The 21800-nt window shown below is 38.1% G+C and overlaps 1 protein-coding gene across 2 annotated transcripts in view; it reads left to right on the top strand.

The window, feature by feature from the left end:
- The window catches only part of gabrg2 (gamma-aminobutyric acid type A receptor subunit gamma2), a 43712-nt gene that overhangs the window by 10587 nt on the left and 11325 nt on the right, over nucleotides 1–21800 (top strand). For both annotated transcript variants that reach the window (XM_085289530.1, XM_085289529.1), the window contains exons 3-6: nucleotides 1958–2025; nucleotides 5168–5388; nucleotides 6585–6667; nucleotides 8472–8609. In XM_085289530.1, coding sequence (XP_085145656.1) covers nucleotides 1958–2025; nucleotides 5168–5388; nucleotides 6585–6667; nucleotides 8472–8609 — 510 coding nt within the window. The remainder of the gene's footprint in view (nucleotides 1–1957; nucleotides 2026–5167; nucleotides 5389–6584; nucleotides 6668–8471; nucleotides 8610–21800) is intronic.

The raw sequence follows: 21800 nt of genomic DNA, 5'->3' as shown, positions 1-21800 counted from the left end.
CAAAGACAGATTTTGCAGCTGCTCTGTTCCCAACTTCTAATGCGTGACTGACAGCCTGGAGTTTGAAATCCTCTTTGTAACCACGTCTCTGAACAGGTGCCATTTGTGGTCCTTAAACACACACAATACGGTAATATTACGTTGAAATACAGTACGTAGTACTCCACGAGGCTCCTGACTACGGCAGCTGTAATGCTCCAACAATCCATCAAGCGGTGCGGCTTCGTAGCTTACCAAAGTCGTACTAAAACATTTTTTGACAGATTGCTGAGCGCCTTGTACCACATAAAAGCGGTTCGCAGTCAGTAAGCACAACCAGAACTCCTACATAAGGAGCACTGTCGAGTTTTGGGAAAATGAAAGGATTTTAGGCCGTGCAGCCTCGTGCATGGGGCTGAATGGCGTCAACGCGTGAGCGCTGTTAGCTCATTAGCTGATCTTGTTGTTGCCTGCAGGTGAAGCGATGGGGGAGGGGGAGTTACAAAAGTGGACGAAGGAGAGGCAAACTCGCGGCTCCACAAGTATAATTATAACCTGACATAGACTATATCGATATGAACAATATTGTCACATCTCATATCTCGTATAAAAATATATCGATATATTTAAAAACTCGATATATTGCCCAGTCCTAATATATTTTTTGTTAGTCCCAAAATTTGATGTTTTTTTTAAATTTATGATTATATATGTCCCTTATGATTTCATTGATATATCCCGCCCCACTTATTTACAGGTAACAATATTTGAGACCATTGCATATGTGTCTCATTGTTTTGCATGCATGTGTTTGTGTTCATTCGCGTGCAAACAATGTCAGTAGGGTGGGAGTGCAACACACATTTATGTTTGCCTTTGAGGGACATGGGAAATGGATGCAAACCTGCACTCACTTCCTCAGTCTCTCTCTCACACTCACTAAAGCTCCTACATCAAACCTTGAGGGTGGTTGAGTTTTAACCTGACTGTCCTCTAAGACATAGCAGCCAGTCATCCATGAAGATTAGATAGCAACATGTACAAGTTGATTCAGGCTACCTCAGAGGCTCTAGCAGAGAATGAATGTCCATTTGACACCAGCGTTCTTGTCTGGTCCCTGGCTGCCTAACTTGCTAACCCAGGAAAGGCAATTAGGCCACAATGGTAAAACATAAAAAGGTGGACAAGTGGTATAACTGCAGGTGCAAAAGAAGATAGATACATGCAAAACATGTGCATGCAAAGGTTTTCTTTGAAATGCATTATGCTTAATTAAAAATCAGACTTTGAACATTCATTGTAAAATTATGTAAAATATTTGTTTTGTGAAAAATGATATCAACAGTGAATACATAGAGAATGATTGTGTGGTTCTCAGAAACCAGTTTGATGTGGAAGTTGCCCATGTATTCTTAGTCTAAAGAAAGGAGGTCTGAACATTTATAACACTGAAATATTCTAGGTTCAACTCCTTGTTGTCAGCTAAGGAACCTGCAAAACCTTCAGGTTTTATAGGTTCTTTGAGTTCTTCCCATAGACTTTGATGTAAGGTTGGATGCATGTTGCATAGCTTCTGTGATGGATAGAATCATCTACCTTAAATAATGTATTATTGAGTACTCATGGTGTTTGTTTTTTCCCATTGGTTTGAAGAAGATGTTGCAAATTCAAAGCCTGACAAAGATCCACATCAAAATATTCAATTTTCAACAAACTTGGTGCTGACTGTGTAGATGACCTGTTTTCCAGGTGTGAATTAAACAACATGTTCATGTTTCTCCTCTCACTGCCATCTAACTGAACACTGATATTTTCCAAACACTTTCTATTCACACTTTCACAGCAAAGGGAATCGTCGCCTTCTTTTTCCCTTTGATGGTGACATATAAAACAATCTAACCCTTCTGGAAAATTTTGTGCTACCATATGAAAGATAATTTTTACCCTCTTAAATGTTTTTTCCTGTTCTTCATTGCAGTCAAGCCAACAGTGATCCACACAGACATGTTTGTCAACAGCATTGGACCAGTGAATGCCATCAATATGGTAAGTGAATACATTTTTATTGTTAATTATTGTGAAGCTGGTAGAGAGTGCTTTAGTATGCGTAAGTCTTTAGTGTCATTGTAGTCTAGCATTATGATTAAATTAAGTACATTTTATTTATCTCTAATAGTAAGAAATTAATAAATAAAGAAATATTGAGTTATAAAAGATTTTTATTTTAAATTTAATCAAGCAAATACAAAAGAGTTAACATATTGCAGTTGAACACCTCATATGTCTAAATAAGACAAAACATTATAACAGGTAACAATTTTGTGTTGCTCAGCATGCATGCCAGATCTCACGGCAGTATATTTGAATATGACTGTGTGCACTGGCAAATCCTGACATATTCTGGATTTGTACATGCCAAGAATTGCATCTGAGTCAACTGTCAAAGCTTTTTGTGTTTTGTTCAAGTAAATATACTTAATTTGTTATTTTCTTTGGGTCTGGTTTAAAGGCAAGGGCTTTTTTTTAAAAAATTTCTATCATATCTGTTATGATTGTGAATCACGAATTGCTGCTAAAACCATGATACCGTAGCTTTGCTAAATGTATTTCTGTTAACCAATAGCAGTAGTTCATGAATGTTTCTAATGCAGTTCAGTATTTTTGTTTGTTTGTTTGTTATGCTATATACAAAAGTTCTAAAACACTGGGACATCATAATGTTTTCTCAAAAAAAAAAAATCTGTTCATTATTCAGTGTCATAAATCCTATAACAGCGGGGAAGATTGTGGCTATATTTCACATTCGGTGAGATATTGACTTCACACTAATCTTCAGTGGCCCTTTATTTAATCCGATATCACAATAAAGCGTGTAATAGACATGTCGGCCCACCGTGTCCATTTCACACTTTGCCTCTCCAAAACGTGAAATGTACATGCATGCAGAAGTTGCAGCTGAAGAAGATAATTTATTTCAAGCCAACATGAAAATAATCACAGGAAAGTGTTTAAACAGACATTATCCTAGCTTAATCGATTCTGGTGATTAAAGGACCCTGGAATGTACTTCATATGTTTTTACTCACTACAGATTTTGTGGCTTTAAATGTATTATTTCCCCATGATGGTAATGCAGTTTCTGCATGCAGTAATGCGACTTGTGCAATGCACGGTGGACCAGTGTGTGTCTATTACACATTTTGTCATAATACTGGGTTGCTATATTGCTTTTCCTTAAAGTTTGATACTGTTTACTGTGTGTGTGTGTGTGTTTGTGTTATAATGATATTTTTCTTATGATCTTATGTGAATTTAATGATAATACAGAATAAAACGAATAGAATTGTGTTTTTTTTTAAGTACTTTGTTACTTGCCAAGACAAGTCCGTCCAACATGAGACGCATTACTCTTACACAATTTCACATTTCTGTCAGCCAACATGTGTGGGAGAGCTTCTCAACTTCCAAAAATCCCTTTGCTGGATTCTTAGAAGGAAGTTAGAGTGGAAAAAAAAATGTTTGAAATGCTGAATGTTCACTGATTCATATTGGTGACCCCTTAATGCAGAAGTAACAACAAAGTAGGGAAGCGTGGTCTAGAAGGAGGAGATTGATCCTCCTTGTTATCATTTCATGACATGAGCAATCTGTTCTACACTGTGATGCCATTCCATTTTGGTAAGTAGCTAAAACACCCACTCCGCTCTGGCTAAAGTGATGGAAGAAGAGATGCAATGATGGTATCAGTTAGAAAATGTGTGCTTATACTCACATTAGGAAGTCTGCGACCATGCCTGGCTGTGCTTCTATGAAGAGGGCATTTTGACATGAAAGGTTGACTGATTGCCTCGCATTCATATGTAATACATGTGCTTGGGCCAGTCATTTCACACTATAACATGACAAATGTTGTTAGGTTGGTAGTTTTTCTGAGGAGCACAGAGTACTCTGATTGTACGGGGGTGTGAATCTTGGCATGAATACAGTTTTGATTTCTTATTTATGCAGTAGGAATCTAAGATGGCTAAGTAACAAGTTATAAGGGACAGTATAACAGATGGAAAGAGGTCAAGGTCTGAAAAATAAAAAGAATGAATGATACATTGCTGCTTTGTAGCCGCTGCACCTGAACATTTCTGAGCTGCTTTTAGAGCTGTTTGAATACTAAGAAGAATAAAAAGTTCCCAAGCCTTGAAAGATCCCAGACTATTTATGTTTATCATGCTCAGTGGGGCGCAGATGAAGATCCTCGAAGATCCTAAGTCATTCAGCCTTTCTCTTATCATTGTATTTGTACTGTCTGTCTGTCCCTTGTGATAAAAAGGGCTGCTGAAAGGATGGGAATTCTGCCTTGTGAAAATGTTTTTCAAATCTCATTTGGAACTCTTTGGCAAGGATTTAGACTTTATTGTTGGGATAAGCTTTGTCAGAAAGTTAATGCCTCTATGGCCTCTTACACACAAATCCCCAGATTTTTTTCTCTCCTGCTGTACTTCACTTTGAACCTCAGCGCTGAGCCTATCCAAATAACAAAATAAATAACACAGAATGATAGCTCTCTCTTTCTCTCTATTTAATGTTTCACCTAACGCTACACCTGTCACGTTTCACCTATTGCTCTTCTTCTTCTCCCAGAGGTGTATTGCCTATGCTTTCCTCCATATAGTGCGTATGTTCCAACACAGCTGGCATAGTGTCACCGCACTGAACAGGACACAGAAGGTTTTGTCAATGCCCAGGACAAAGTGCTGCCGAGGCAGCAGGTTATAAGGTCGGGTAATACTTCAGTCGAACAATGGGGGTTATTAATTGCCCCGTTGAACATTTAATTTTCAGGTTGAGGGCGTCAAGCTGGTCTTTTTTCAACAGTGCTCTTTAGCTGCGACAAAAGCACTTCCCGGCCTGAAAAGACACCATCTCCTTTAAGAAAATTGTATGCAAATGCATTTCAGCGTTAAGTTTCCTCTGGCATAGAAAAGTTCCCTCGAGACAGAAAAAAGTTCTCTTTGAGCCCACATTTTTAATTTGGTGTTATAGCATCTCACAGTTTGAAGCTGCATGTTGTTGACAGCGCTAGATGAAATCTTTTATCAGACCTTTATCTGTTGTGTAATGTGAAGCATGTTCAGTTTTTCTGAAGTAAAACTGAACACGACAGTTTGAGTGAAACTGCGTTTTGTGTCGTTAGGAATACACCATCGACATCTTTTTTGCTCAGACCTGGTACGACAGAAGATTAAAATTCAACAGCACAATGAAGGTTCTACGTCTCAACAGCAACATGGTTGGAAAAATATGGATCCCAGATACTTTCTTTCGCAACTCAAAGAAGGCCGATGCCCACTGGATCACCACACCCAATCGCATGCTCAGGATATGGAATGACGGCAGAATACTTTACACGCTGAGGTAAAACGTCAGTGATGCTGGAGCTTCTGATTTGCATGTTTCTCATTCATCTACAACTGACAGATTTATTAAAGTGAATTTTGGAATCTTTGACACCAGCTTAATTTTATCACACTGAATTATTTCTATTATTTCATAATTTATTTATCATTTGTACTTAGTGTTTCATTATTCTGAGTCTTTGGCATTTTGGATTTTGTTCTCTTAGTATTTTGTTATTTTCATTTCTCATTTTCATATGTTGCCTTTAAGCTTCCTAATATGCACAGAGGCCTTAACCTGCATGTAAGGACATTCTACATAAGTAATCTTTACACTGATTATCCTGAACACGCCAATTTTAGCTTCCTGCTTGTTATGGTTAACATTAATTAATGTACAGAAAAATCCATTGTGTTGAATGATTCAGAAAATTGCCTTTTGAGATGGAGGAACACCTGCTTTGGCATGCAGCTTAAAAAAAGCCTTTTAATTTTACATCAGCGTTCAATAGTTTAATTGCTTTAATTTGTCTCAAACCATATAACTCACAATGTTTCTGACTGTAAAACCATGAAACTAACGCATGCTATATGTAAAATAGGTTGATAGATCAAAAATAAATATTTGCACTGACACCACGATACATCAGTAGTGATAATAAGAGAGTAAGTGAAGTCTTCCGGACTCAATCGAGCTGTGATGGATGTTTCCCTATGCAGAACACTGCCTCTCCACTTCATTAATTTAGGGGACTCAGAACTTAACCACTGGTTGTTAATTAGGATGGCCGCTGTGATTCGGTGCACAATGATACAAGACAATAGAGAGTGCGTGGATGGGTAAAGTCATTTAAGGTTATTCTCTCATTAAGAGGAAGTTTAATGACTTCTCCTTCAAACTTCCTCAGGTGTGAAAAAGAACTGTAGCTGTAAAAAAATAAAAAATTTTGAAATTGTAATTAATAATTTCTTGTGTCGTTTATGATAAGGATTAGCGGTTGGTGTGAGCTACCCTTTTTGTAGAATTTTCACATAACAAAATAAAACCAATAATGCCAAAATGTACCAGACTTCGTCTGAAATGAACAATATGACATAAAACAAAACCCATCCCTGGTGACCTGGTGATTAGACTGAAAAATTTGGTTTTATATAGAGTATTGTACAACATATTGCATTTTTGTGTTCATGGAGCTAAATTTCATCTCTCTGCAGGTTGACCATCGATGCCGAGTGCCAGCTTAAACTGAACAACTTCCCTATGGATGAACACTCGTGCCCCCTGGAGTTTTCAAGCTGTAAGTCTGACCATATGCTGAAACCCTACTGATTTACCCCTCCCTGTCTTCGTCTTCTCAAACAAACACACACAAACGCAGCAAGGCCCTAAACACGTCACATGTGAGCAAAGACTAAATTTAAGCAGTGATTATCCAACAGACCAAATCAAGGAATTAACGCTGGAACCATTTAAGATTTTCATTGGGAGCACTCCAGTTACCTAAAAGAAGGCACATGAGTCATGTGTGTATTTATGTAAATAGGAAAGGAATTATGGATGTAGAATATGTAAAGTATGCTTTAATGTAACTGGTTAGGTCTAAGATTGGTAAAAAGCAACAACAGCCTTTCAATTGAAAGCAAGTGAAACCTTATGAATGTGTTATAATGTGGAATAAATGAACAACAAGATTCAAAAAACCATTCAGGCATTTATTTATTCAAGCCAAAGGCACTATTCATTTATTTTCCTGAAACCTGTCAGTATTGTTCTAAAAGACATTTTAAAAAGTAGCACAAGTCCAAACGAGTTAGTCATTCCATGTTAGGACTGGACAGGGGTAAGTTATCTGCTGAAGTCACAGTGGATATATGGAGAGACACACCAGGGGATACTCTCCAGAGAAAATGATTCCTAAATAGCTCCACTTCACAAGAAAGCAGACCTAAAAACGGAACACAAGCCTTCATTTAAATTTGATGAAAGCTATGGATGTTTTTCAGAACTTTGATGTACAGTATGAGCTCAATCTCAGAAGCAGCAGATGGATTAGTGTGCCGCACTTTGCATTCACATTTTATGAACATTTTATGTGCCACAAAGCAACAAAGCATGGTCGATTTTCCAGCGCAACCTCTTTTGCGGCGATTTTGACTGTAGTCAGCCGAGATCAGGCCAAACTTTTTTGCTTCAGGACTTTTCAGACACACAGAGCAGAGTATATTGTTTCAGTTTGCTGTATATTGCATTTTAGTATTTGGATTACAGCGGCTTTTATGACAGCACAACTAGGCCCAAAGTGAATTCATAGGAGCATTATTGTTCCAGCTTATCAAAAGAAGTCTGAATCAATAATGTGTCCTGAATGCATTACCAGTAAAGATGAAGTCTGCCAGCCTCTGTGGCTGTAATGTGGGAAATGGGCAGCACCTTTCATCCCCCTGCTCCTCTAAGGTCAGACATTACTGGATGTCTGAGAGCACTTTAGTGATAAAATCATCGCAAGTTTGCTCTGAAAGCAGTTCATGTGCATTATTCAGACTACTCCCTCATCTGCTACACACAGCTCATCACTAGACTGAAGACTGTACTAGACTGAAATTTAAATAGAGCTGAAAGAACACCCAACTTTAACACCCATACTGAGGGACAGACTCTTACTGTGAGATGGTAAGAACACAAATTCGATACTCACATACATGATTTAATTATGAAAATGCATCTGTTTGTCTAAGTGACTCAGCTGTACTCTATTAAGATTGTTGTTATGATTTGTATAAAAGAGGATGTGCTGGAAGTAATAAAATTATAGAAATCCAACTTATCGCCAGCTACAGAGCTGTGTTGTAATCTTTGCTTTTAAGTGATGTTAGTGACAAAGACGTTTTCGCCCCACAGATGGACTGGATATTTTGTCAACATGTTGTGCTGGAGTCTGTTATATAATGTTTCTTTCATGAAACATTTTATTTGCAAGCTTGCCGACTTGGTGGACACGGATTACTCTAAAATAAAAGACAGCATAGCTATGCAGTCGAGTCTTGAGCTTCTCTCCTGCCTTTAATGAGTTTGAAGTAATCTCCATGTCCTCCCTTTTTCAGATGGCTACCCCAGGGAGGAGATTGTGTACAAGTGGAAAAGGAGCTCAGTGGAGGTTGGGGACATTCGCTCCTGGAGGCTCTACCAGTTCTCCTTTGTGGGCCTGAGGAACACCTCTGAGATTGTCAGGACTGTGTCTGGTAAGAAAATAAGCTGCTGAAAAATTCTAATTAAAACTCTCTTTTATTCAGTTAGGACAGTCAGGGTTTCTCTAGCATGTGAGGACTGCAAGTCAAGCACCCATCATAAATCATGATCAGTCTTTACCCAGCATAGGTAATCTCTCATGTGACGTGCAGTAGAATTTCATACATAAAAACCTTTGAATGCATCAGTGTTTTTATTTGGCGGACACATCTATACATCGTATTACCATAGAAAGTTAATCATTCCCACAGAACCACCACTCTTTGTCCTTGACTGATCTTTAACTAGTTACAGCACATGTGTTGGTAGCTGTTGCTGTCGGGTACAGCGTGAACATTTAGAGAGACAGAGGGATGATCCATCGTGGATTTTATTCATTTTTAGAGCCCACTGCTTCAAGTAAACTCCATAAGGGCTACCTATGGCTCGCTTCCCCTTCAAGATCGATAGACAGACGTTCAATAGAATTTTTTTGCTGCAGAGTGGGATGGCACTTTTCAGTTTTACACGAACTGGATAACAGTATTCAAAGATGGCATCTCATTCATCTCAGGGAATATCGCTCACTCAAGTTTTCTGTCAGTTCTCAGCATTTTTCACCATTCAACATTTTCATCCTGCTTGCATATTTTAGATATAAGATTGGAAATATCTATGGCTATATTTATATTCATAAGATGCCAGTGAGAGACTGATGTATTTAATGGTTGGCAGGGAAATGCGATCCTTGTGAATGCATTAATGCCTGCCACAGAGATTAACTTTAGACCAGAGAAAAGTTCCTTCTCATTAGATTAGCTGCTTTATCCAGAGGGACTGAAAGTTACAGTAAATGTCTGTTTTGTAAATGCAATTAAAACATTCTCTTGTAATCTCTAATGTTAAATTGCTTGGAAGGAAGGGCAGCAATTGCAGCGTCTATTTGCCCCAACTGTCAACTTTTAAATATATGTTTCTGAAAGAGTTATTTAAAAACATGGATGTACAAGTAGTTTTTAGCTTTAACTCCTGTTATATTCATTTAATTGAAGTCTGCTTGTCTTTATCATCGCTTGCAGATAGGACATCTAGTTTGGTATACTCAGTAGGCGTACAGCTTTACAGTTTTTAGAGTCCAGCAGTAAAAAAAGAAAAGTTGTAAAGTGAAACACCTAGTATGGCTGGTTTTAAATGCCCTTAAAATGTGGTTTATTGTTCTCTACCTTTTGTTGTTCTGTTTTTATTTATTTTTTCTTTCTTTTTGTAGGGTAGGTGCAGTTTATAGTGTTCATTTTAAAAGTTATAGAGCTAACATTAGAACAGTTTATAATGCCAGATGGTGGAGGTGGAATGCTCTCCTCTGACAAACAGTTAATTTGGAGGTTATATATTGTGTATTGTTTTTGAAGTGCTTGCTGGGGGAGTAAAAAGCTGTTACTGCTGTTAGGTAATCCATTATTTTCTAAATGTGACAAATAGAAACTGTGACAAAACACCGTGAAGCATCAGATCTTTTAAATGTTTTTTTTGTCTTTCCTTTTGCCACATTCCTTTTGAACAAAATAAAATTACTTTCATAAAATAAGAATCATTTAATTATCTAACGGCATGCACACTGCTGTTGTAAATCTTTATTTTCAGCTTGTTCTGTGACATATACATACTTGCATGCACTCATATACAAAGTACCCACAGGAGTTACTGAATTCACCCAGCCATTGTATAATTTGCCACAGTTTAGCAGAATGTCACCAAGTGTTATGTGCATGCACACTCTCTGACACACAAAGCAGCATAAAGAGTATTCTGGTGTAAGAGGATGTGCATCACAATGCCAAATGCTTAAACTGTATTTGTGTAAGATAATTTAAAAAAAAAGAAAGAGAAGTCTTTGGATTTATTTATTTTTTTTCGTTTTTAATGAATGAATGTTTAAAGTGACAACATGAAAAGGCAATCTATGTAAGAGGATGAGCTGTAGTGGAGAATTTTCAGAGTCCTCTGCCTCTCTCTCCTTTTGATCTGGGTTGTTATTTCCACAAACCGCCATCTGCTCTCTTGTCAGAGCAGAGAACCTTGACTGTGGCTGAGAGACCTCTTGTCTCATTTTGCAGTCAGTTTGGGTATCTGACCTGCTTCAAGATTCGTGAACACAACATCTGTCTCAAAAAGCAGTCAGTTAGGGCATTATAATTACCCACTCATCTCAACTGTCACGCAATGCATAGCGCGGGACTAATACTTTATATGCCGCATCATATTCAGCCCTATTAAGCTTTCTGCTTAGGTTTGAAAATAATAATAATAATAACAATGATTCTAGAAATCTCCAAAGCTGGTGATCTAGTTGTTTCTGCATCATTCCCTTGATCGTTGCAGTTCTAAATCCACATCTTTGAAAGTAGATTTTAGAAAGTAGAGAGTCTGCTTTTTAATTCCACTGCAGTAAATTCAATAGAGAAGTCGTTTGATGTTCAATGCAGTGCATTACTTTTTCGCTAGACACTAAAAGTGAAGTCTCTCTAAAGTAATGTCTTGAATAAATATGATGTAGCCACCCATTGACTTTAAAACAGCACGAGTTCATTCAGGTTCAGTTCACCGAGGCGCAGCTTTTCAAGGTAGGGTCGGTAGAGCCTTTATGACTCTGGTTGTATGTTTGGGATCACTGTCACGCAGCAACATGAAACTTGCACACCTTCCTGATTGTACATGTCAAGTGCCTAAAAGCCTTTGCACAGTAATGCGTGATTTTATTCTGACTTTTGAATTTCATTATATAGCATTTCGTTTTTAATTTTCTCTTTTTTATTTTATCCAAAAATGCATTAAAATGTCACATATATATAATTATACATGTAGAATGTGACATTTATGTATTATATATAAATATAACTATACTAGTGTAATCCTTCTTATGGTTGAAAGATATCCTACAAATGATATATTTTGCCTTTTTTATGTCGTTTTTATGTCATGACGTTGTTTCTCTGGCGATTGCTGCATTTTCTAATTGCAGCAGTGGACTGCAGACTAAAGTGTAGTGAACAGGATGACTGCCCTTCAGTTGGATCGCCGCCAGCTAAAAAGATTATGTGTCTTTGCCCTCCCCGGTGGGTTATAGTTAGTTACAGTTATTCTTTTAAAACCTTATTTTAATTTCATTTCAAGCTCTGTGTTGAATCAGTTGAACTGAGTCGAAACAGGTCAGGTAAGGAAACAGAGGGACACATAATGGTAAGCTAAGCAGACAGGCATTCAGGTGAATTGGCCCATTCCAGACAATGATGACTGTAGCAAATAGCCAGAGGAAGAGATTGCCTCTCATTTTGTGGGACAATCCAATCTCTCCCAGGCTCAACTTGTCACAGCACTGTTCTCCCACACTAATGTATTTGCTTTTTTCCTGAGTAATATGTAAAAAATATATGAATAGATCATAAAAAAGTGCATTATTAAAGAATGATTGAGTGATATTGTAAGTGCAGGGGCTGGGGGCACATGACATCTGCAGTTGCATTGTATCATTTTATAAAGGCTATGTCTGTTTTTATTTGGTTTCTCTTCTGTCCCTCAGCCAGTGTCCAAAGGCTTGGTCTCTCAACTTGTCACGTCACATCAGGGCTCTCTGTATCGCCTGCAAGCCTATACCTGCATGTTCAAACACAAAGACACATGCATTTACATTCATGCACACACTCGAAGGGATACAAGGAAAAAATATTTTATTGTGACAAGCATGAAGGCTTAAAAGTAGACCAGTGGGCAGGATAGGGAAAAGATAGATGCAGAGGATTTGAATGTCAGACAGCCGAGGCACTACGGGCAAAGCTAACCTTACAGTTAACCCCTCAGTGACCTGGTTAAGCATGGTTCCAGAAGCTCCATTCACCCATCTGCCATGCTGGAGTTCAGTGATAATCAGAAGCGCAGATAAAAACAGCAAGTAAGGATGCTGAAGGTTGTTGAATGGGGGAAGGAGAAGACAACAAAATAGAGAGCAGTGAAGGGTGGAACGGAGTGGTGGTTGTAGCATTTATCTGTCTGCAGTAAAACATTATTGCAAAGAATCAATGATTCGCACATTTGCAAAGATCAGGTGCACAGGGATGCGAGGCTTTACTGTAGTTTGGAAGCTTGTGTCTTATTTAAAACATAACAAGATAAAGATATATTGTCGTATCGTGATTAATTGTTATATGCAGTGCGCGTGCAGGGAGTGGCTAAACAAGAGGGGTGTGGCAGTGTTGATACATTAGGGAAGCAAGTGTGTGAGAAGAGAGCGAGAGAACAGAGATAAATGTTGCGTTATGAGTAAAGATTTTTTTCTTTTAATCAAGAAATGATTTTTATTCCAGTTCTGCTAAATCACATCACCTGTGTGTTGCATTTACTTTAACTGTGAAATATCACCACAATAATATTTATAACCATAGTCAGAGAAATGAGCATATAAAGTCTCTTAGATCGGCAAGGTGTTTTTCCTTCCAAGCATAAAGGAAATCAATGCCATTAGCCGTCTTTCCTTTTTGCAGCTAACTTTACTTTCCTTAGTAGTGAATGTGAGACGTTCTGGGCCGGACATGAGGTGGTTAATTTCCTGTCCTTTTAGCTGAGCACAAATATATCCTTTGTGCATCAGCCAGTGGAACATATCTGTGTGTGTTTGACAGTATGAGTGCTTTGGTCCGTGCCTTTGTCCATGAATTATTGCATGTTTTTTTGTGTCCATTTGCTTGCATGCACATTTCAGCATGTGCTCCCAACTGGATATGAGCCTTTTTTTTATGTATTGGAAGCTATTCTTAGAGTGACCTTCCAAAAGCCATGCCGTGCAGTGCAGTGCTGTTGTCTGTGTGCGTCCGCCTGTGTGATTTAGGTTGAGTGGAGAAAGCCCAGGGACACATCAGTGGCCTTCTCCAGCTTACAGAGCTCCTCAGTTTGAAGATGATTCTTTGATGGGGCAAATCTGGAGGCATTGTGGTCGAGAGGAAGTGACTTAGAAAGAGGAAGCAGTCAGCAATGAAAATGCATGAAAACACACATGCACAAGAACACATATATACATTCATATACAGACAGTTGCTTTAAAGTGATAAGGGTTTCCGCTAATAGCATGACAAAGAAAATCAGTCTTGCATCTTTAGCCCTGTAGCTCTGTAAAAGGCATTCAACATCGATTCCTCAGGCACCCACAACTTGACAACTCGAAAATACAGGTTCACCGAAACAGATCCGAACTGTAAAATATTTTATGCTAAATTTGTTGTTTTCCCACGTCATCTGGACTTTTTTCTCCACCCTTCTCTCCATATTACATTTGAGTCATCTTACATACAGAACCCCCAAAAGGTTTTTTTTTTTTAGAAGTTATTAATATTTTAGTTCTGTGTCAGGGGTAAATCACATTCAACAGGGTTTTATTTTTAAATATAGATAAAATTATTTTTTAAATATATTTTAAAGAAACATGACAAAGATGTGAAGATGTTGCATTGATGTCTTGCTATTCCAGATCAGGCAAGGTTATTCTTATGTCACATATAGGTTCAACTGCAGAAATTCAAGGCAATGTAAAGATGAAAAATGACCAAGTTTCATAGAAGCTTGTACAGTTGAGACAAGAATGCCTGTCACTGCCTGCCAGGGTTAATTAAAGAAAACATGGAATGAGACAAAAGGCAATAAAACTAACTAAATTGGGACTTTGAATCCCTGATCAAATAACACACAATATGATCCAGAATGCTGTATGAAATTATTTCACTTTATTTTACTTTCTAGTGGATAAGTTGGTGATGAAAAGCAAATCAGCATCATATATATATATATATATATATATATATATATATATGGCGATGGTTCTATCTAAGGCCTCAGTCAGCAAGTGGCTGCTGGAGGATGGTGGCAGTTGCTGTGAAATGGGTTTCCAAAGCAACAGTCACATAAGTCAGTGAAGTGACAACAGTTTGCTAGGAAAGATGTGTGTTCCTCGACAGGTTGGCAAGTAGTTGCTGGTTTGTAGGTGAAATTGATTGGAAAGAAGTGTAGAGTGCTGCTCCGATAATCTCATTGTGATTGCTTTGGTCACTACCAGATAGCAGCAGTCACCCACAGTTCGCATGCAAGATACCTACTTGTCTGCAAACATTTGCCAACTCCTCATTGAGCAGCTTTGAACTTGCAAAAATACAACACAAACCAGAACCTGATAACATGTGGTCACTGGCCAGTCTAGAGCGTGTGTGACTGAAGGCTTAGAGGTTTATAGTTTCTAAAGGGTTAAGAAGCACTGAAACAATCTATTATCCATGCTGTGACTCTGTTGCAGTACTAACGACTCTCCCTAATCCTCTCCTACCCCACCCCCTCTCACTGTGAGTTCTCCCTCTTGCTTCTGGTTGATGGGTGTGATGGGCAGGAGTGGGAGTGAAAATGCTCTGACTCAGCCAGAATTCTCCTTTTGTGAAGTCAAATACGAGTTCAGACTCCCCCCATCCCCTCCCCCATGCTCCATATACACATTCCATACACCTGCCCCATACACTAACAGTATTCATATTTACGAGTGTTGGCTCTATAGAGTCCCTCCGCCTCCAGCCCTTCTCCCTTGTGCACTCATACAAAGAGATGATTTTTATTTTGGACCTGGCGTATTCCTGTGTCCTACTTTGTATGCATCCTCCCCTCCCCCTCTGTTTATCGCTCTCTTTCTTTCTGCCTTTCTCAGTCAACAGTCTAATAAGCCAGTAATTAACACCTGGAAAAAAAATGAAAAAACAGGGAATAGGGATAGGCCATAGGAGAAGAGATTGCGTTGAGAAAATAAGACTCTTGTTTCCCTCCTCATTGATCACCTGCATGTAAAAGGCTGCCTGTGGGGACATGAAAGGAACGCAGATTTAGAAAAATAGATTTTTCTGTTTTTAAATCTGTCTGAGATTTTATATTGTCAGTCCAATCTGTGTTAGATATTTGTTATTTTGTGGTGGACAGACCATACAGAACACAGGGAGAAGAACTGAAGACAGTGAGTGATAGTAGCTGGCAGACAGAATAATGTTATCAAAGGCAGCACATTGCTTCGTCTGCAGCCTGACAAAGTCTTAACATCTTAACATTAATACTTGAGTGTCACTGCCCTCTCACATTTTTAACTGCGTCTAGTGATGCCAAACGATGCTACAACACTAGTGTTATTCATTATTATTTTTTCTATTTAAAAGATTGAGCCAATACCAAAAGAAAACTATTAGTATAAATTATTATGAAGAGCAAAAAAAAAAGTCCATTGTAAGAGAAGATGTAGCATAGATAATGGATTAAGCATTAAACACAATACTTTCACCTTTGGAGCATTAATCTCAACATTCATGCACCGTTATTGTGCTCATTTTTCTTATGTGGTGGATGGAGAGACTGGGGGGTAGAATGCACATGCATGTGTACATGTGCGTGTGCACACACAAATGGATGTGCATGCAGGCACCCTTCCAGTTTGTCTCTCAGAGAGTGCTTTTATGGGAAAAAGGGCTATATATTTCTACCTTCTACAGTTTTAAGGCCAGGGCAATCAAAGTGATATTTTTAATCGATCGTTATGTGTAATGTAGTGGTATGGATGGCCAGAAACTTGCTTTAAATTTCATGTCCTGGGTCATCACAAAGAATTGTGGAGAAGGAGGGATTTTTAGCTATTTTGCAGCTATTACTAAATCCTAAATGTAAAAATGCAAATGAACTTCTGGGATCTCTTCTTGTGACCCGGTTTAGATGGATGCAGATGGTCTGGAGGCTAAAAGCAGCTCAAAGCAGTTCTGCTCTGTGGAGCAATTGTTCCTAGGGCAAGCCCCTCATTGCTCAATAAACTGTTATAAAGTTTCGTGCCAGAGCCCTAGTTATTCTTCCCAGTCAGCTTATTAGCCTTGGGTAATAATCTGCAACTTAGTGTTTCAAAGTAATTAGCCACAAGGCTAGATTTTTTGTGAAATACTCAGTGTCTGGCCAGTTAATATACACCATAAGAGGATAAAACTTACAGTTGCCATTAAACAGAGTAAGCAGACTCCCATGAATAATAATCATAGTGACACCGCATGGCACCTCACCCAAACTCTAAGCACCCACTTAACAGTTTTTTTTTTCTGTTACTGTATCAAAACTCTTTAGTATCAATATGTCATATGTGGCATAAGATATTACAATACACATCCTTGGAAGGAGCATGTTATGCTAATAAGGCTAATACACACAAGCAGACCTATTACTGGTAAGGTTAACATAGGTTGCAGTGAAATTAAATCTCAAGTCACCCCAGCTTGGACTCTGTTTACAAAGAGGATTAACCTTCCTTTACATGAATATTTTAGCTTCAGTGAAACTATCCAAGAGGCGCAATGTACATGCAAGATAACTGGAATAATGTGCAAATCTAAGCACCCGGAGCACATTTGCCAAATAGATATATTCCAATAAAAATGCTGTTTTTAAGAAAGTTTTTTCATGCAAGATTTTTAGATTGTTAAGGTATTTAAGACAGCACCACTTAGACTGAGTATACATAAGCATAAATTAGTGTTATAGTTTTGGGCAATAAAGTTCATAAGCCAGATATAATTAATAATACTGAAAGCTTAAAACCAGTTATCTAAAGCTCTTATCTGTAATAGCCCAAAGCTATTGGCAGTACAATGAGCACTGATTGTCTTGTCTCACAGAGTATTTCTCTGAGCTTATCCATCCAATATACATTTAAACATCCATATACTGTGGACCAGTATATTGTGCCATTATATCTGAAAATTCCTGCTATATATATATATATATATATATATATATATATATATATATATATATATACATTTTATTTAATTTTTAATTTTCAGGCAGTCGATGATCCTTTAAACCTTACACTGCGATAACATAATATCTAGTAAATGCTGATTAACTGCTCTCAGTGTTTTCAGTCCAAAACTCAAGTAAATAACTGAATCCCTACTTGGACAAAAGCAAGGGGTTAGAATCTGCTCTGATCAGTGAGTCTGTTAAGAAATAAGGAAATTACAATTTCCAAATTTGTCAGTGTCATTTTATGTTCTGATATTTTAAAGCAAGTCTTAAATCTATTGCTGGCATTTCTAAAAGGGATCGGGAGGTACCTATAGATTTCTCTTCAGTTGAATATTTGATGACAAAATCTTAATGCTCTGATGTTTTTACACTTGATTGTTTCTTACTTATGCAAATATATGCTCTGCCACCATGTCCTTGAATTTTAGATTTAGCCGGAAAGCTTTCAGACACTCAGACATAAAAATAGTTTAGCTGCTGTTAATTATTTAAATTGAACAACTTGTTATTTTTGCTGTGTGTGTATATGTGTATGTGTGTGTGTGTGTGTGTACCAAAGCAAAACATAAAAGCTAAATCATAAATATGCGCTTTACTATATTACTGAGAACAGTTGCAAATATTCTCCGCTTTTTTTTCTTTCTGACTACATGTCTAGAAGTATCAAGTCAACAGTTCATTCGTGTGTGTTTTTAGACTTTACTTTCCTTTTTAAAATACAAATATGAAGCTAAACTGATTAGCTCCCCTTACTTACGGCTTCTGAAAAAGTCCTCTGTGATTATTAGCCGTGCTATCTCTGTTCTTGTCACCTTTTACCAGACGACTTGTTTATTTTGAATTGTAGTCAAACTGTTTTTTTTTTTAAGAAACACAAATAAGTCTTTCCACTAGTGTCGTGACTGTTGAGTGCGAATAAGTCCTGTCACCCAGCCAAAAGTGATTAAAACAGAAAATGAGACTCGGGGTGGTGGTGGTGGGGGGGGAAGCGATGCATTAAACACTGGAATAAAACGAGTGAGAGTTTGAACTTCAAGCTTATGTAATGAGTGTGAATCGCATCTCTACTCAGTGTGTGAATAAGAAATAATGAAGCCATTTTTAGACAAGGTAAGCTGGGAAACTGATAAAATGAGGGGAGACCAAGAAATAAGTGAGGAATGTCTTGTCCTTGTTTTTAATTATGTGATATGACAGAAATAAACTCACACGTTTTAGATGCCTTAAAGATTCTTTAGAGAAATACAATATTTTACGGGGTTTGAAAAAGGATGAAACATGAACAAGATGTTCTTCATAGCCTCAGATGAAATACTTTCTACACAAAAATGTGCAGCCCACACTGGAATACCAAATTGGCATGATAGGCAGCTGTCCCTTGACCTGCTGTGGCGATTTGATTAATTATAAATGTGTTTCGTACGAGCCACTGAAGCATAAATGAAAATGTAAAATTAAAACTGCGATAATGTAGCCTCTACATTTTCAGCTTAAGGCCTCATTTTAAATAGGGCCCTTGGGTAAATACCTTGAAAATCCTTGCTTAGTGTTTTAAGTTTTATTAATTTGTGTTAACTTTCCCTTTTCTTTTTCTTTTTTTTGCTAAACTGGCCAAATAATTATATGAAAAATAGGTTCGCTAGCTTCTGACTACCTGTCATAAATCCTACAAACAGTCTTGCTCTCAATAATTTGAGAGCTATTAGTGTGTCTGGGAGAGGGATAATCATCTGTCCCTGTCACAGTAAACACAATGTTAACAACAAGGCAATCAAACTGTGTAGACTCCTGCCTGGTGTTTAATCATGCTGCTGTGTTGCCGCAGTTACTCACCATGACAATGCGGTGCTTTTTTTAATCCTTTTTTTTTTCTTCTTTTTTTCTTTTCTTTTCCTGTGACATCATCTTGCCGCCCACTGTCGGGGAAGAATAGCTTCTGTAGGCTATGGAGGCAAAATGCAAAGGGATTGCAACTAGTTAATCACTTCTACATAACCTGTAGTCATGTCAGCGAAAGTGCTGCGTTAACATTGCCTGTTCGTCTTGTTGACCCTGGCAACCAGCCGTGGCTTTACGCTGGTCATTAACAAAACTCCTTTCTTTCTCACAAACGGACAATAGCATCTGCTGTCACCTCCGATATACATGACCCTTGACAGGAGAAGAGCTCAGTAAGACAGCCTGTCAGCAGCTCTGCAGTGTGTCTGGTTTGTCTGCTTTCACTGGATGGCCAGCATGTGCCTCAGGTCCTCCCTGCCCATCCATATCTACACCAATTTAAAGCCTGGCTGCCAGCAGAATGATATTCTCATATGACATTCTTTTTCCCCTAAGGTCAGCAATCCAGAATTAAAATGTTTCATTCTTTTGACCTACTGGGGCTATTTTATAATATTGTATGGTCACACTGATTGTGTATACTCGTGTATCAAACACATAACGATAGAGCAAATGTGTGTTTATAATAAAATGTATCTACTGTTACACCACAGTAGAAGGTTCATACTGGAAGACTGATCCTCTTTTTGTTTCTTGTGTGCATCTAATTGTATCTAGTGTGTTGTCTCTGCGGCTTTTAACAATAAAGCAACACTCTTTTCTGATGAATGATCGTGCCTGCCGAGTTTTTATTGCTTTTTGTAGATTGCATCAGCTCGAAGTAAATCTCTTTTGCCAAGAAAACGTGTGATCCTAATAAAAATAGGTGAAAACATATCTTAATGTAAACAATAGTTTTGAGCTTTTTGCTGCGTGGTTGATTTTTTTTTTTTTCCCCACGCAGCTGTCATCACCATTCATCATTCCTAAATTATAAACAGAAAAGGTTGGGCTGAATTGATAGTGGTGCAATTATGCAATAAGACTGGAAGGGTTGGCACGAATGTCAGTGAAAGAGTGGCAAAGAAAGGAGAAAGTGAGATTTGTGTGTTACTGGAGAAGTTAGAACATGACGTTGAACGCAATGATGAAGATGAATCAAAGACTTAGTGTATCACTGAACATGTGGATATTATTAGATGCACATGGAAAGTTGTGAGATCTAATAAATAGTATCACACCTGTATTATTATCGGTAGCATTAGCAGCGTTAGAAAGGGAACGCTTTCTAGAGACACTGTGAAGATAGAAAAAACCTCATGTGTTTGAGTTAAAATTAGTTTGAGCACCTCAGTTAGAGGGAGAGTGGACATAGATGTTTAGATGATTGACATTCCAGCTCCAGCGCAGTAGAATATAACCTCATGTACACACACACACACACAAACACTGAGCTATATCAGAGAGTACACAAGTGGACAAGTATACAAAAACTGAGATATGCAGGAATGCTGGCAAAACCAAACTTTTGTTCTTCCAACAGCAACAAATGTAAAAAGGTACAAATATCAGAAATAATTGAACTTAAAGCATTAGTCTGGTTCTCCTTTGTTGATTTTTTTAAATGCTCCTACAAGATTTTCAAAAATCTCCATGCTGTGATACTAATTCAATTACTGTTGGATTAGATGCTCATTTGTAATTACAAACGTAAACAACATAGACAGTGTAAAAGATGGTCTTAGCTGTTGTAATGTCACCCACGGATTTCTGGTATTTAAGCATTGAGGTGAACATTTAGGAATGCAACATGTGACACCGCACACTCATTGGCTGCTGATGTGTGATTAGCCGTTAGCCAATGAGCGTGTGGATTCATACCACAGATAATTCTTCACACCACTGAATGACACTTTATGGGGGATCAAGTTTAAAATTCTCACACTATTATTCCCACTTTGATTCTCTGTCACAATGGGTTGAAAATATTTCTGTAACACTGATTTTGCATATATTTAATACAAGCATCACCTCTGTGTTTGCAATGTTCGGGACAAGGCTTACAAAGCGCTGCACAACAATATACCTGAGTGTTGTGACTTTAAATCTGAGGGACTAAATTTACTTACAGTTAAAGTACGTTGTGGCGTGATGAACTTAAACTAGCCAGGGAGCTGGAAGCCATTTTGTTTTGAGTGGACTAGAGACATGATTAACAAACTGCTGCAATACTACAGGGCTGTAATGGCAGACGTTCTGATACTAACACATCGCGCTGCCAGAATAAAGGGCATCGGTCGATAACACCTCCTCAGAGTGTCTTTTTGGCAAGTGCTGCGGCCTGTAATGAAACCAGCAAACAGATGAAGAGAAGCATGGAGCAGAAGGGTCTTACACCAACCGACCTCACCCCTGTGGTGGAAACTCCATTATTGTTATGAGTCTGGGAAAATCTGAAGGAGGCTTTGTGCTGCTGACAAAGCTGAAATAAGCGTATAAACTGGAGGCTTCTCAGCTGTCAAGGGTCTCGGTTTTGG

The sequence above is a fragment of the Mchenga conophoros genome, linkage group LG10, assembly GCF_057382185.1.
Source record: "Mchenga conophoros isolate Kocher_MC1m ecotype Shallow Benthic linkage group LG10, M_conophoros_male_GT1.1, whole genome shotgun sequence".
In the NCBI taxonomy this organism is placed as follows: domain Eukaryota; kingdom Metazoa; phylum Chordata; class Actinopteri; order Cichliformes; family Cichlidae; genus Mchenga; species Mchenga conophoros.
The sequence above is the reverse complement of the archived record's forward strand: the minus strand, read 5'-3'. Positions and strand labels throughout refer to the sequence as shown.